This window comes from Chlamydomonas reinhardtii, chromosome 6 (assembly GCF_000002595.2).
Source record: "Chlamydomonas reinhardtii strain CC-503 cw92 mt+ chromosome 6, whole genome shotgun sequence".
Classification (NCBI taxonomy): domain Eukaryota; kingdom Viridiplantae; phylum Chlorophyta; class Chlorophyceae; order Chlamydomonadales; family Chlamydomonadaceae; genus Chlamydomonas; species Chlamydomonas reinhardtii.
Genome location: NC_057009.1, coordinates 8,662,124 through 8,675,095, shown reverse-complemented (window position 1 = coordinate 8,675,095; position 12,972 = coordinate 8,662,124). Strand labels below are relative to the sequence as shown.

At 63.4% G+C, this 12,972-nt stretch overlaps 2 protein-coding genes across 3 annotated transcripts; one reads left to right on the top strand and one right to left on the bottom strand.

Moving 5' to 3' along the window:
* Window positions 1-2: 2 nt before the first annotated feature.
* Window positions 3-4,335, bottom strand: CHLRE_06g309600v5 (uncharacterized protein). The gene is made up of 6 exons (XM_043063765.1): window positions 4,128-4,335; window positions 3,878-3,974; window positions 3,696-3,776; window positions 3,521-3,589; window positions 3,145-3,285; window positions 3-2,975 (listed from the first exon to the last, which is right to left on the bottom strand). The coding sequence occupies exons 1-6, from the start codon at window positions 4,250-4,252 to the stop codon at window positions 729-731; spliced, it is 2,760 nt and encodes a 919-aa protein (XP_042924471.1). The 5' UTR covers window positions 4,253-4,335; the 3' UTR covers window positions 3-728.
* A 537-nt stretch (window positions 4,336-4,872) lies between these two features.
* Window positions 4,873-12,971, top strand: CHLRE_06g309550v5 (uncharacterized protein). Of its 2 annotated transcripts, none has more exons than XM_043063764.1 (22): window positions 4,873-5,219; window positions 5,355-5,450; window positions 5,726-5,771; window positions 5,971-6,019; window positions 6,176-6,218; window positions 6,574-6,673; window positions 6,993-7,079; window positions 7,220-7,236; window positions 7,614-7,671; window positions 8,171-8,370; window positions 8,605-8,655; window positions 8,863-8,998; window positions 9,199-9,288; window positions 9,557-9,649; window positions 9,821-9,918; window positions 10,150-10,363; window positions 10,517-10,617; window positions 10,829-10,946; window positions 11,170-11,196; window positions 11,327-11,442; window positions 11,582-11,787; window positions 11,987-12,971. In XM_043063764.1, exons 1-22 carry the CDS (start codon window positions 5,013-5,015, stop codon window positions 12,039-12,041), a joined length of 2,208 nt encoding a protein of 735 aa, XP_042924469.1. In that variant the 5' UTR covers window positions 4,873-5,012; the 3' UTR covers window positions 12,042-12,971. The 2 variants fall into 2 exon arrangements, with proteins under 2 accessions (XP_042924469.1, XP_042924470.1); XM_043063763.1 differs by having other exon boundaries at window positions 6,993-7,083; window positions 7,603-7,671.
* The last annotated feature ends 1 nt before the right edge of the window (window position 12,972 follows it).

Genomic DNA, 12,972 nt, shown 5'->3' with positions numbered 1-12,972 from the left:
AATCTCAAACAGCGTTACAAATTTACAATCCCAGCCAGCTGCTGGTTCAGCTCCCTTGACGCAAGCACCGCTACCCTGAGCGGTGACAGACAGCCAAGAATACGGTACCGCGAGCAATCACAAAACTGCATGTCAGATGAGCCTTGGGGCATCTGCATCTACCCAAATGGATGTGCTTAGTGGGCTTCTGAGTTGGCCCCAGAGCTCAGCACGTGTGTCCTACTTGCTCGCAAAGCAAGGCACTGGCCTTACTAACACCACGCTTCGGCACCACCCTACTTGGTGGACCTGCGCTTGGGTGTTCTCAAACATTCAAAGCCATATATTGTCAACCCCGAACTACCAATATGGCAACAGCATCACTGCCAACTTCATCGCTGCTCGCGGTTCCGTTCTGGGATCAATGCGATCACAAACCACCTGCATCCCAACCCCGCACGTGCTACTACTACCGTACTTGCATGCGGCTGCGGCGCCGCGCTCAAGGATCACGAGCCACCCCCGTGTGCGGGCGTGTGCAGCCTGCGGCAACTTCTGCGAATACACGACTGCAGACAACTGCGAAAGAATAATATATACTATCAAGTATCAACCAAATACTGTCATCGCCATATTCAACGGTGCACGGGCTCTTTAAGTACGAATCGAACGGCCGATCGCCACGTATTCGCGTGACGGCAGCTCGCAAGCCTCAACTCCCTCTCATCCGTTGCGCTGCGCGCACCAGTTCATCGCCACACCGGGCGCTTCGTAGCCGCGGCCGCAGTTCCGCCAGACCTGGCCACCACGGCATCCACCTTCCACGTCTGCGGCGCCCTTGAGGAGCCGGTGCCGCCGCTGCCACTGCTGCTCCCGCTGCTGCCAGTGCTGGCTCTCAGTGACGCCGCCTTGTGCGCACTGGCGCTGGCTGCTAGGAAGGTTGCAGTGGGGCGCATGAAGCGGGGCGGTTCGCAGCTGCTCGCCGAGGACTCACGGCCGCTGCTGCTGCGGCTGCTACGGCTGGTGGTGGCAGGCGTGCTGCTGGCGGCCGCCCGAGGCACCGATGCACCGCGCGGCTCTGGCTTGCCGGGGGCAGTCCTGGAGGACTTGGACGCGGGCCGGAACGGCGGCCGAGCAATACCAGTGGCCACGGCGCCCCCACCCACCGCCTTGGCCGCTGCCGGCGACAGCGGTACGCGTTTTAAGGCCGCCGCCCGTGTAGCCGCGAGGAAGGCGGCCGTGGGAGCAAGGTAGCGCGGAGTGGCCGGAGGCAGGGCGCGGTGGTCACCGGTGCTGCGGCTGCTGCGGACGGCTGCAGGTATCATCCCTGCAGCCGCGGTGTTGCCGACACGGGGTAGGCGCGGAAGCACGGCGCCGGTGCCCGCCTTGCTGCTGTTGGGCCTCCAAGCGGGCCTGGGTTGGGGTGCGGCCCGCGGGCTGCTTCCAGGGCTGCTGACGCCGCGGCGGCGCGGCGGCGGCGCACCTGGAGGGCCGGCCAGCGCCGGTGTAGCAGTCGGCGGCGGGCAGGGCTGGGCAGAGCGCGCCATGGAGGGCTCGGAGAGCGCCTCCAACGATGGGCAGACCACGCCTGCCCCCTGAGCCACGGCACCATCAGACACCGCCGTCGCTGGCTCTGCTGCCTCTCCCTCCTCGCCGTCCTCTCCCTCCGCGGCGTAACACGGGTTGACGTATTCCAGGGACGAGCGCTTGAGACCGTGCTCCTGCGAGGCTCTGGGGCCCGCGGGTAGCACCGCGTCCGCAAAGAGCGGGTTCTCCACCAACGCCGCCTCAACCGCTGCCACCAGGAACGCCACGCCCTCCGCCACCACCGGCTCCCCGCCGGCCTCCTCCTCCTGCTCTTCAGCGCACACGCAGCCGTCCAGCCAGAGCGCCCGCCGAGCCGAGGCGGTGCGGCGGCAGCTGGGCGAGCGCAGCGAGGCCGACCGCGAGGCCGACGGCGCCGGCGCGGCGGTCAGCAGGCTGTCGGCCCGCGCCAGTGAGGGGCAGGCCGACAGCAGCGCGGGAGTGGCCGGCGCGAAGGACTCGACGCGGGGCAGCTGTGACGGCTGCTGTTGCTGCTGATTCTTTGAGGGGGCGGTGTCCTGCGCAGCACCCAGGCAGCTCCATTCGGCGTGGCCGCCGCTGCTGCCGTCCCGGGAAGCGGCAGACACTGCGGCGGCGGCGGCGGCGGCGGCGCAGATGGCATCGGACACGGCGCTGGCATCGAAGACGTCGTTGTCGCGCATATGGAAGCTGGCGCACGGCGTGCACGGCGCAAAGGGTAATGCGCCGGCGTTGCCGCCGCGGTACGCCGCGAACGCGGACTGCGACGTGGCTGGGGCTCCGGGCAGGCGCTCCCGCTGCTGCACCTCCTGGCGCTCCTGCTGCTCGCTGGCGTCTGCCGCCTGGATGAAGGCCGCGTTCTCGTACTTTGAGAAGAAGTCCTCGCCGTCACAGCTGTCCGCCTCCTCGCTGGCCACATACGCGTTTGCATCCACGAGCACCACCTCCTCCTCCTCCTGCCCGACCAAGCGCACCTTGTCCATCTCCACCCACTCCGCCTCCAGCAGCTCGCACTCCCCCTCCGAGTCGTCCCCGCACCAGGACTGCGGCGGATCCCAGGACGACTCAGCCTCCAGGCATCCGCCCACAGCAGCCTCTTCCTCCGCCGCCGGCTGCGGCAGGACTGCTACGACAGCAGTGTAAGCGGCAGCAGTGTTCGCCTTGGTGGTGCCGGCCAGGCCCGGGCATGGCGCAGGATCTGGCGCCAGCGCTGACTGCTCCTCCACATGCGCATCGCTCGTGTCAGCGGCAGTCGCTGCCGAACAGGCTGCAGCTGCGCTTGTGGCGACTGCCACACCAGCTGTGTCTCCGGCCGCGAACCAGGGGGCCGGTGTCAGCGCAGGTACCGGCGCGAGCAGCAGCAGCGGCGCCAGGGTCACGGCGGCGGTAGGTGTGTCCAGCGGCTGCGGGTCCGTTGGCGCGGCATCCAGCACCTAAAAAACACGGAGGCCGCAAGTATGCAGCAGCAAGAATTGTAGGGAGTGGCTCAACACGGATCAGGGACGGCACATAAGCTTAAGATGTGGGCAGAAATTTGATAGCAAACCTAAGCTGCCGTCACAAGATCATGGTCACCGCTAGCTGGCTGTGCGGCCCACGCACCTCGGCGTAATCCAACGGCGGCAGCACGCACGACGCCACCGCCACGGCAGCACTAGCGATGGGCGCAGCGGCGGCAGGGCGTGGGGCGATGATGTCCCACACAGCCGTGTCGTCCTCCAGGGAGCGGCGCAGGTCGCCAGGCTGCAAGCAAGCAGACCACAGCCAACGTTATGATGCGTGGGGTGTGCTTCGACACAGGCGCACACGCCCAGGAGCAACAGCGCGTCTGGCTCTGCATTCAGGTGTGCGGCCCCAAAAGCGTGCGCAAGGCAGATCTACCGCATTACGCGCTGTGCAGTCGACCGCAACGTGCAGCCTGAATGGGGGCACTGCTGCAATTGCAGCGCTGTAAGGGCAACTGTCTCGCGGTGCTCACCTCGCTGGCCATGGCCTTCATGACGGCGCCGCAGGCTGACACACTCGGGTGCGTGCTACCGCTGCGCTCCTGTGAACAGAGAACCGAAGAGATAGGGTAAGACCTCCATCACAACGGCTAAACAGCCGTCATGCACCGCCCACACGCGCCGCAACCGGCTGAGGGAGGAGCGCACCTGAGCCTCTGGCGCAGCAACGCAGGGCTCCAGCTGCCACGGCCGGTACACCTGAAGCTCCAGACCGTGGGCATGAACCACCTGTGCTCAAAGGCATAATAATACCGTGTCAGTCCACAGGGAAACGGCGGCAGGGCCAAACTCTAAAAGCGAAAACCGAAAGCCCGCCGAGCCCGCCCTACCTGGCCTTGCTGGCCTTCTGGCGCGATGTCTCCATCTAGATTAGAACCAGTGCCTGCGACTGCCAAGACCTGGTTCGCCGTAGCCGCCTCGCAGCGCCTGCGTGCGTGAAAAATGCTTTCGCTGGTAAGCGCTTAGCTCGCCGCCAATAGCCACAGCCCGCCATCTTATCCACTCCAAGCATTATGATATGCTGGCAGCTCGTCCGAACGCATGCGAAGGCCTCGCATGACGGGGGGCTTCTCTTCGCACCTGCAGAACCTCAGCCGCGCGAATAGAGCGCCAGCCCCCACCAAGACAGCGCCGGCAGTGCACGCAACAATCAGTGGTGCGCTTGGCCTGGCTGCGGGACGCTGCCCTCGTTTTTGGCTCGCCATGGTTCCCAGGCCACCTGAATTCAGTATTCACTGGGTGCGCCAAGCCACGCTGGCGCACCCTTGTTGACGAGCAACAAAGGTATATATAAGTCTTGAGCTGCTGGGGTCCGAAGACACGACTAGCGAGAGATCGACTGGCACGATCGGCCCGCCGATCGCCTGCTTCGCCCTTGCAGTCCCTCGCTGCACCCCGTCATTAGCCCCGCCGCTGCATGAAAGCTACATGCACCACCCTTCACCCCAGACCCATCGGTCAGGAGCGATCCATCGCGCTCCCTTGCGAGAGGAGGTCTGGACGGGCTGGGCTTACGGTGGCCATGGGTGGCCATCTTTCAACGACGCAGCGACGACGCCAAGCACGTCCTCCGCTGCCTGCCCAATCCTTTGCAGGGGTGTGCTTATACATACTTACGTGCCAAAGTACAATAGTGGCTCAAATTCTGGGAGGCAACTTTTGCAGCGGCAGGCAGCAGGGAAGGGCAAGGACCAGGCGCCAGCACGGCGCCTGCCAGGCACGCTGGCCCTCCCCTGCGCTGGCCGTCTTGGCTGTAGCTCGCCCGCCATCAGTCATCTCCTTGCCTTTGTATAGAAACTCATTGCACCATACTATTGGAACTTCTGCATACAAAGCAAAGTTTACGGTTAAACCCTGTAGGCCTGTACAGAATACTCCGAACCAGACTGCGAAGAAACTATGCCGCTCGAATGCCTTGAAGCGCAGATGCAAAACAAGTTTTAAAGCATAGACTATCGTAGCAGAATGCGGCAACACATCAGCTTTTTGGCAGCGCTGCTGGTGACCTTGGCACAAGCTGGCTACCTGGACACCGCGATTCACTGCAGGAACCAGGAGTATTGTTCTGCTGGCAAGATTGAAGGCTACTTTGGCCCCCTGGACAAGCCGGAGCAAATTCAGGAAGCATTCAGGAAGACGCACTGGAAAAAGGAGCTGATTATCTTTGCCGAGGTGACTTCATGGTTGCTTTGAAAACATTCTTGAGGGACTCGGTTTGCGACCGCAAGTTGGGCCCCACTGGCCGGTGCCCGGCACCTGTGCCCTCGCGCCAACCGTATCCCCGCATTTCCCTGCCCCACCCCCCAGTCTGCATACCACCGCGCGGCGCATGCAATCGATCGGTACCGGCGTGAAGGCTATGCACACGTCCTCACCATTCTGTCGTCAGCGGACGAGTGTGGGGTGAGAAACAAGCTGCCGTGGGCGGGGGCGTGGTGCGGCGGTGCGTGTACGCTACAGTATGCGTGCGGGCTAGTCACCACACCAACGAAACGCCCCTCTACGATATGGTTTCAACCTGCTGAAAGGAGAGGCGAAAGTGGATGGGTTCCATTCGTAGGGGCCTTTTTGCCGCTTCAAGATGGGGCTGCAGGTGGCAGATGTTCCCTACTGCGCCCAGGTTCTGCGCGGAGAAGCCGCCCACATGCTGATAACCCAACCTGCCCTCCGCACAACAGAGGCTCATACAAGCATTTAAGATGTATGACCACCGACACCCGCACGGCAAGTACTGCGCTTGAGAGCTTTGGAGTTTATCAATGGGGAAGCGGGATGGCGCTGTCTGTTGTCAGGTGGTACCGCAACACCAAGTGCTCTTGTCAACGGCGGGGAACGGCATGCTTTACATGTGCCGCGGGAGTAGGGGCGTGGTATGAGCACAGCACACTCCCTGCATGACTCAGCTCTTCTGTTGGTGCTGCAGAGAGGGCTGGCAACCTGTCTTGCGGCTGGTACCGCAACACGGATGACAGGTGGGGGCGAGGCTGCAAGAGGGAAGCCGCCCACAAGGCGGGCGCACAGCGACACAGGGAGGAATGTCGGTCGGTGTTCTTGTGAAGCCAGCTGGCGCAGCCGAGCCTAGCGAGCGCACTTCGCCTCACACGTCTTGCACCTCGCACGTCATGCAGCGGCAACCACATCGAATCGGGTTTCGAGTACATGAAGTTTCAGGTGGGTGGGTGGGTGGTGGTTGGGGCGAGAGCTGCGCCGTAACTACGTGCCGCCGTGTGTGCCCGAGCTGGATCCAGCCGGGGGCCCTCCTCCGAATGCCGTGGTGTGATACCGCCGCCTCTAACGAGCTGCACCAGTCCCTCGATGCCATCATTCAGGAACTAGCATAGCCAGGCCGATACGCCCGCCGGTTCCAATATGCGCCCTGGAACACCCCTGCTTTGGAACATGGCGAAACGCGAACGCCCAGCACGCGCGCCCAGCACCCACAGGGCGCATGCGCCGCCAACAATGTGGAGTGCGCTGCCGCGCCGGCCTCACGCCACTTGCAACCGCAACCTGTGCCGGCTCGCAGATCGGCGCCGCGGCCTGGTGGTGGAAGTACTTCACTGCGGCGCGGGCGGTGGCGCTGGGCTACAACATGATGGCCATCGACCAGGACACCATGATGACGGGTGGGGGCGCAGGGGCGGGTGGGGGAGGGGGGAGCAGAGCAGGGGTGGAGTGGAGAGGGCGGGGGCGGGTTGGAGTGGGCGGGGGCGCAGCGGAGTGGGCGGGCGCAGGGCACAGGGGAGGCTGTGGCTCCAGATCGAAGTGACGTTGGGGGCTTGGGCGGGGCCAAAGAAGAGGTAGAAAGAAAGTGCTGCAACCATTGTGCCTGCTGGCTTCCTCCTGGGAGATAGCCCTCAAATGCCAACGCCCGCCCACCGGCCAGCCACCCACCCCACGCACCCACCCCGACCGCTCACCGGATCCCGCCCCCACTGGCCCCAGGCGACTTCTACCGGTTCGCCAAGTCGCCCGCGGGCCGCGAGTACAACATGTGGTTCCAGGCGGAGGACCCCAACGCCATCAACGCGGGTACGTGGGCGTGTGTGCGCCTTGCGGCGTTAGAAGGGCGCTGGGATGGGCCTGCTGACGTGCTGCGGCGGTCGAGGACGTAGTCGCTTTTGAACCGTTTCGGTAAATGTGTAACGCGTGTTCCATCCTCTTGCACGCAGGGTTCGTGTACGTGCAGGTGCGAGGCGAGGCCCATAGGTTGTATTGCGCGGGGGTTTGTGTGTGTGTGTGTGTGTGTGTGTGTGTGTGTGTGTGTGTGTGTGTGTGTGTGTGTGTGTGTGTGTGTGTGTTAAAGAGCACAAGGAAAACATTACGCGTAGGACAGAATTACGGCCGCGTGTGTGTGTGTGTGTGTGTGTGTGTGTGTGTGTGTGTGTGTTTGTGTGTTTGTGTGGGTGTGGCGGTGACACGCGCTCATCTGTGTGGCTGACGCTGCTTTGGGGAGTAAGCGTGACGCAAATCTCAGGGGCTTTTGCGAAGCGGCGGACAGGGGGGACTGAAGTCACTGGACATTTGGCGTGCTGCTGACATGTGGTCGCACGAGCGCACCTGCAGAACGCCAACCCCGCCGGACCCTCTTTCTATCTTCTCTACGAGGCAACGCATAGAGCAGGTGCGTGTGCGGGGAGGCTGTGCGCAAGCGGTATAAGGTACCGTATAGGCAGAGACTGCGGTATATCAGACACTCGTAGTTTGCTGTGGTAAGGCCGGGTGGGCTGGTGGGGTAACACATGCATATCAGGCCGCTGGGACTGGCCGCTCCTTCGCCTCCGTCGTGAGCAACCCGTACCAACACGATGTACCTGGTGTACCAAACCACCTACTATCCCTGCAGCCCCCCGCCAGTCCCACCATCCCTGCTCACTCCTGCCTCGCCCACACCCACATCCACTCCGCATACCCGCGCGCTCTATGGGCTGGCTGTGTCTTGCTCCAGTTGGGTTTGGATCAAACCAACCCGTCCGCATGAACGACTACCCCCTCCCTCATCTACCGTCTACCTCTCCCTTAGCTAATCATGAATGTCCCCCCCCTACCACTTCCTTAACTAATCATGAATGTAACCCCCCCCCCCCCCGCTCCCTCTACCTCTACCACCCACCGTCTGGCAGTGCGCTGGTCGGAGGACGCCTCACTGCTGTCGGCGCTGGACCCGGCGCTGCTGCTGGGCGAGAAGGGCCGCTTCTACCGGCAGGAGCAGACCATCCTGACGGACACGCTGTTTAGCTGCATGGCGGGCCGGCCCGTGCACCGGGCCATCATGTACGAGGTCAGGCGGGACGATGCCTGGGCCAAGATCGGCGGCAAGGAGGTGAGGCGGCACATGTGCGGGGGTGGGGCCGCGGCAGGGGAAGGTCAGTTTGTGAGCGTGAACATCGGGGGCAGGCGTCCATGGAAGGCTGTCTGTATGGATGGCAGGTGGGTTTGATCTATCCAGCGGTGGCGCGCTGCCTAGGGGTTCGGAGGCGCATGAGGCCTGCCTCACAGAGTGACTGGCGTCTGTGTTGCGACAAGCCGTCATGCCGCCGCCGCCGCTGCATCGCAGGCCTACCAGAAGTATATCGACTCCTTGACAATAGACCGCTGGTGGTACAAGGTGCGGGTCGGGGAGTGGATGGGTCATTGGGTGGTGTCACTCCGTCACGCCCGGCTCGACACTCAGCGGCAAAGCGGTTCACAACATCGCCCAAAACGCACACCGCGCAGCAGCCGGCCCTCGATCGTGGCCCTTCACCGCTCCCATCACACCCGCCGCACCCAGCGCTCCCATCGCACCCCCGCACTGCCACACACGGCCTCACAGACCCTGACGCTGGACCGCGAGCTGGCGGACTACGTGGGCGGCGAGGCCTGGCCCGACATGGCCGCCAGCGCGAGGGACGGCGAGGGCCGCACCAACGTGACCTTCCGCACAGCCACACTGTACCAGCCACACGCCAGTGAGTGGCGGGCAGGGAGCACACACCGCCGCATGACACGCCGCGCACCCACTCGCCAGCTTCGTGTCATTCTCCTCCCTGCGCCGGCACCTGCGGGGCTCATTCACTCCCGTCTTGCATGGACTGCCAGCTGCCGTCACCTCCATCGTATAAGTCGTGATGCCTGGAACACCCCCCGCCCCCCCCTCGCACACACACAGACGGGCAGTACCCCATGCTCCTGGGCGGCCGGCTGTTCTCGGACCCGGGGCCGCTCACACGGGCCTTCCGCCAGTCCTTCCGTGACCTGGGTGAGACCTGGGTGAGACCCGAGGAGTGCGGCGCACAGCGGCCGACAGCGCTGCCTGGCTAGTCGTGAGAGCCAGTTCCCTGCATTCCGCACAGATGCTGTGCTGTGCAGCCCCGCCTGCTCGCCCATGTTGGCTTGGGCCTGGAGGCTGGAAGCCTGGAAGCCTGGAGGCATCCACGGCCGTGCCGACCGCGCTTGCCGACCGGTCGCCTCGCTGCGTGCCTCACTCAGGTGTGCATTCCCCCCCGCCTGCCGCCCCTCGCATGCAGGTGTGCCGCAAATGCCCGACCAGGACGACCCCAGCCAGGCCGCAGCCGCCAACGCCACCAAGCCAGAGCTCTTTGCCTTCACCAACATTGACTGTGAGTATTTTCGGCATATCTCATGAAAGGGCTCACTGCACGGGCTCACTGCAGCGAACCCGATTCTGACCGAACCGGCCGGCACACTCCTTGGATGGCTCCTCCATCCTGACATGTGCATTTATCCGCTGCACATCACCCGTTGGCCGTCCCTTGCCCTCCCTGTGACAGTCGGCGACCATTTCCGCGGCGGCTGGCTGGAGTCCACGTGGCTGTTCTACGGCCGCTACGGCTACTGGAACAAAGCCATGAGCCCGCGACACACCAACGTGAGTGATGGACACAGAGCCGGGCACCCGGTCCAGTGCATCGCGGCATGGCGTGGCGTGTGCGCACCCAACCTCCTGCTCCCAACCGCCACCTCGACCATGCCAATCTGCTTGCGCTGCCCCGGCACCCTGCAAACTTGTTCATGACTCCTCCCAACAATCACTAAGAACACTCCGCTCGCTCCTGCCAGTGAGTAACCGGATCCCTACCGTCTGAAACTCATTCTGCAGCTGATGAGCCACGTGCACGCACACCTGGGCGCGTCGGACGAGTCGAAGGTGCACGTCCTGCAACACATAGGCTGGCACAACTGGCACCTGGCGGCCTCGCTGGCGGGTGGGCCCGCACACATCTTCTTCGCGACGCAGCAGGACGAGCACGCACTCATGACGCTAAGCCGCGGCGTGGTCGCTTACGCGCCCGGCGTCATCCACTACGGGCTCTGTAAGTTTGGCGCGTGAACCAGCCACCGCATAGCAACTGCCCGTGCGAACTCTCAGTTAGAGCACTGCGTTCGCGCGCTTGACATCCTTTGAGTCTGCTTATGTGGCGGAAGGCTAAGTCGTTGTCCTGACTTGCTCCGGTTGGCCTGCGTAGCTCGGTCGCAGTACCTGGATGCGGTGGAGGCTCTGGGGCAGGTGGCGGTGGCGCTCAACGCCGTGGCCGCCTGGCCGCCAGCGGACTGCAGCAGCGACTGGGTGCGTGGCTCTGCCTGCCTGCTTGCGTGGGTGCGCGGCTCTGCCTGCCTGCGTGCGTGTTACGGAGCGGTGTGCGCTGAATGTGGTTGTTGTGGGCCATGCCTGCGCTGGCGTCGGCATGGGTGCGCGGAAGGCGGTCGTGGCTGCAGCGCTAGAAGCCGTGGCCCCTACTGTGATTGCGCCTCGTGCATGCATGTGCCGTTGATGACAGGTGCTGACGGAGTCGGGGCGGAACTTGACCAAGCCCATCCGCCACACGGTGCCCTGGGTGCACCTGAACACGCGCCACATGGTGCAGGCGTTCGGCCAGTCCGTGGACCAAGTCAAATGTGGGTGGTGGGGGTGGCGGGTGGGTGCTTGTTCCCATATATTACGGTATGACCACTGAGACCGGAAGGTCCACGTGCCGGGGCTCGTGCCATTACAGCGTGCAAGGTCAGGCACGTGTCTTGAGACATATGAGGGTGCGTGCGACAGCCATGAGCTTTTCGTCCCTGCTCCAGCTTATTGTACGCTCGCCCTTCATTTTCGTGACCGTTGGCTTCTTTGCAGGCGACTGGACTGGATTCTTCACCTATGGTGGGTCAGGGCCCTGCGCCACGCGTACGGTTGTCGGATTCCAACTGCCCGCTTTTCCAGGTTCCGGCGTGAGGTTTCTATCTTTGACGCGGCCATACCCACCCGCCCGCCCCGCTCTCCCTGTTGCCAGGCTGCACGCGCAACAACAACGGGCATGGCCGCGGTCTGCTGGGCGTTGAGTTTGACGCACTGTTGGAGCTGAAAAACGTGCATGGCCCGGACGCGGAGCACACCCTGCGCCTGGTGGTGAGCTTTGTCGTATACACACGCGCTTGCACACGCAGTATCCCATAACACACACGCTCACAATGTGTGTACGTGCACACCATCACCACTCGATGCGCCTGACCGCCGCTTCTGTGTGTATGTGTGTGTGTGTGCGCAGGCGCCGCCCGGCTCCAACCCTGCGCCGCCGCCCGCGCTGAGCACTGCGGTGACGGGGGTGCGCCACTCGGACCTGGTGTCCTGGAACGCCGACCTGGTGCTGGGGCTCAGCCGCTGGGGGCAGCCGCTGTGGCTGGACCGCCTGGTCAGCATAGAGGGCGGGCTGGGCGGCAGGGCCGCCGCCGCCTACACCGCCTGGCGCACACAGTGAGTGCCGTTGGGTGGGGCCGCTGGGAGGGAGGGTGCCGGGAGTGTGCAGTGTGCGGTTGGGCATGCGCGGGACTGGTGGGTGTGCCTGGCGCGTGGCCGTGTGGGTTGAGGGAGCATGGAGGCCAGGGCCGTGTGGTGGACTGGGCGCATGCGCATGTGTCTTGCCTGCCTCGAACTTGAGTGTGTGTGTCTGCAGGTGCCGGGGGCTACGCTACCGCGAGCTGGCGGCGAATGAGCGTGACGATTTTTAGGCGTCATGCATCGCAAAGCGCCCTAACTTGGTATGGGCATGCCTGACCCCGTGAATCTTTCATGCACTTCATTTGGTGACGGCGCTTTGGTGTGACTGCGTTGCGCCGGCACGCTGCGGGCCCTGTGTCATGGTATTGTTTCATTGACTGTGGACCCTCGAAGGGTTCGTGATCAAGGGGCATGTAAGCATCAGGTAGGCGACCAGGTAGCATAACTTGTGAGACTGTGTTGATTTGCCTTTGTGGTGTCCATACAGAATGCAACCAGGCACCTCGGGGGGTAGTCCTGACGAGTGACCAGAGCCGAATGACCTCCAGCTTTCATCTTCATCATTGATTGTGGGGCAGTAAGGTCCGGGCGGGGGTTAGTGTGTGGCTGAGGCAGTGGGTTAATACCGTATGGGCTGAGGCACCTTTGGGGCGTGGGCGCCCCTGCTCATCAAGGCCATCAGAGCCCGGGTCACAGCGAGTTTCAGTACACTATGTTTTGCTTTTGAGTTGAGAAGCTAGATAGTTAAGCAGTTGGATAAGGTGGAGATGTGAAGTGATCATACTAGAACGAGCGGAACGTGCTCAACTTGTGGCAAGAGTTGCACACTAGCTACGTCGCACCCTTGCGGCTAACCGGACCTACCCGGCATGGTCTGAGCCGGTCTGTGCAGTTGACGGCCTGCTGATAGACCCAGGCTGTCGGCCTGCCGCGTGGGGCTGTCAATACAGCGTGATCAAGCAGCGGCGTGTGCTGTCATCGTATTAGGCCACGCTTTGGGCCACCCGGAGGTGTGATGGTAGCCGCCTCACCCTGGTTAGCGCACGTGCTTGAGTGATGTGACGCGCGGCAGCAGTTACAGTCTCTGAGCGATTTTGGAACGCACAATGAAGCCATGTAGCGGTCAAGTTCACTCGCGGCATCGAACCTCAGCTTGTCAGC

Excerpts from the sequence above, each read along its gene's own strand:
- CHLRE_06g309600v5 (XM_043063765.1), bottom strand. The coding sequence starts at position 4,252 with ATGGCGAGCCAAAAACGAGGGCAGCGTCCCGCAGCCAGGCCAAGCGCA. Across the intron at positions 3,975-4,127 it reads GCGCGGCTGAGGTTCTGCAG|GCGCTGCGAGGCGGCTACGG; the intron begins GTGCGAAGAGAA and ends TCACGCACGCAG. Across the intron at positions 3,590-3,695 it reads TTGCTGCGCCAGAGGCTCAG|GAGCGCAGCGGTAGCACGCA; the intron begins GTGCGCTCCTCC and ends CTCTGTTCACAG.
- CHLRE_06g309550v5 (XM_043063763.1), top strand. The coding sequence starts at position 5,013 with ATGCGGCAACACATCAGCTTTTTGGCAGCGCTGCTGGTGACCTTGGCA. Across the intron at positions 5,451-5,725 it reads CGTCAGCGGACGAGTGTGGG|AGGCTCATACAAGCATTTAA; the intron begins GTGAGAAACAAG and ends TCCGCACAACAG. Across the intron at positions 11,788-11,986 it reads TACACCGCCTGGCGCACACA|GTGCCGGGGGCTACGCTACC; the intron begins GTGAGTGCCGTT and ends GTGTGTCTGCAG.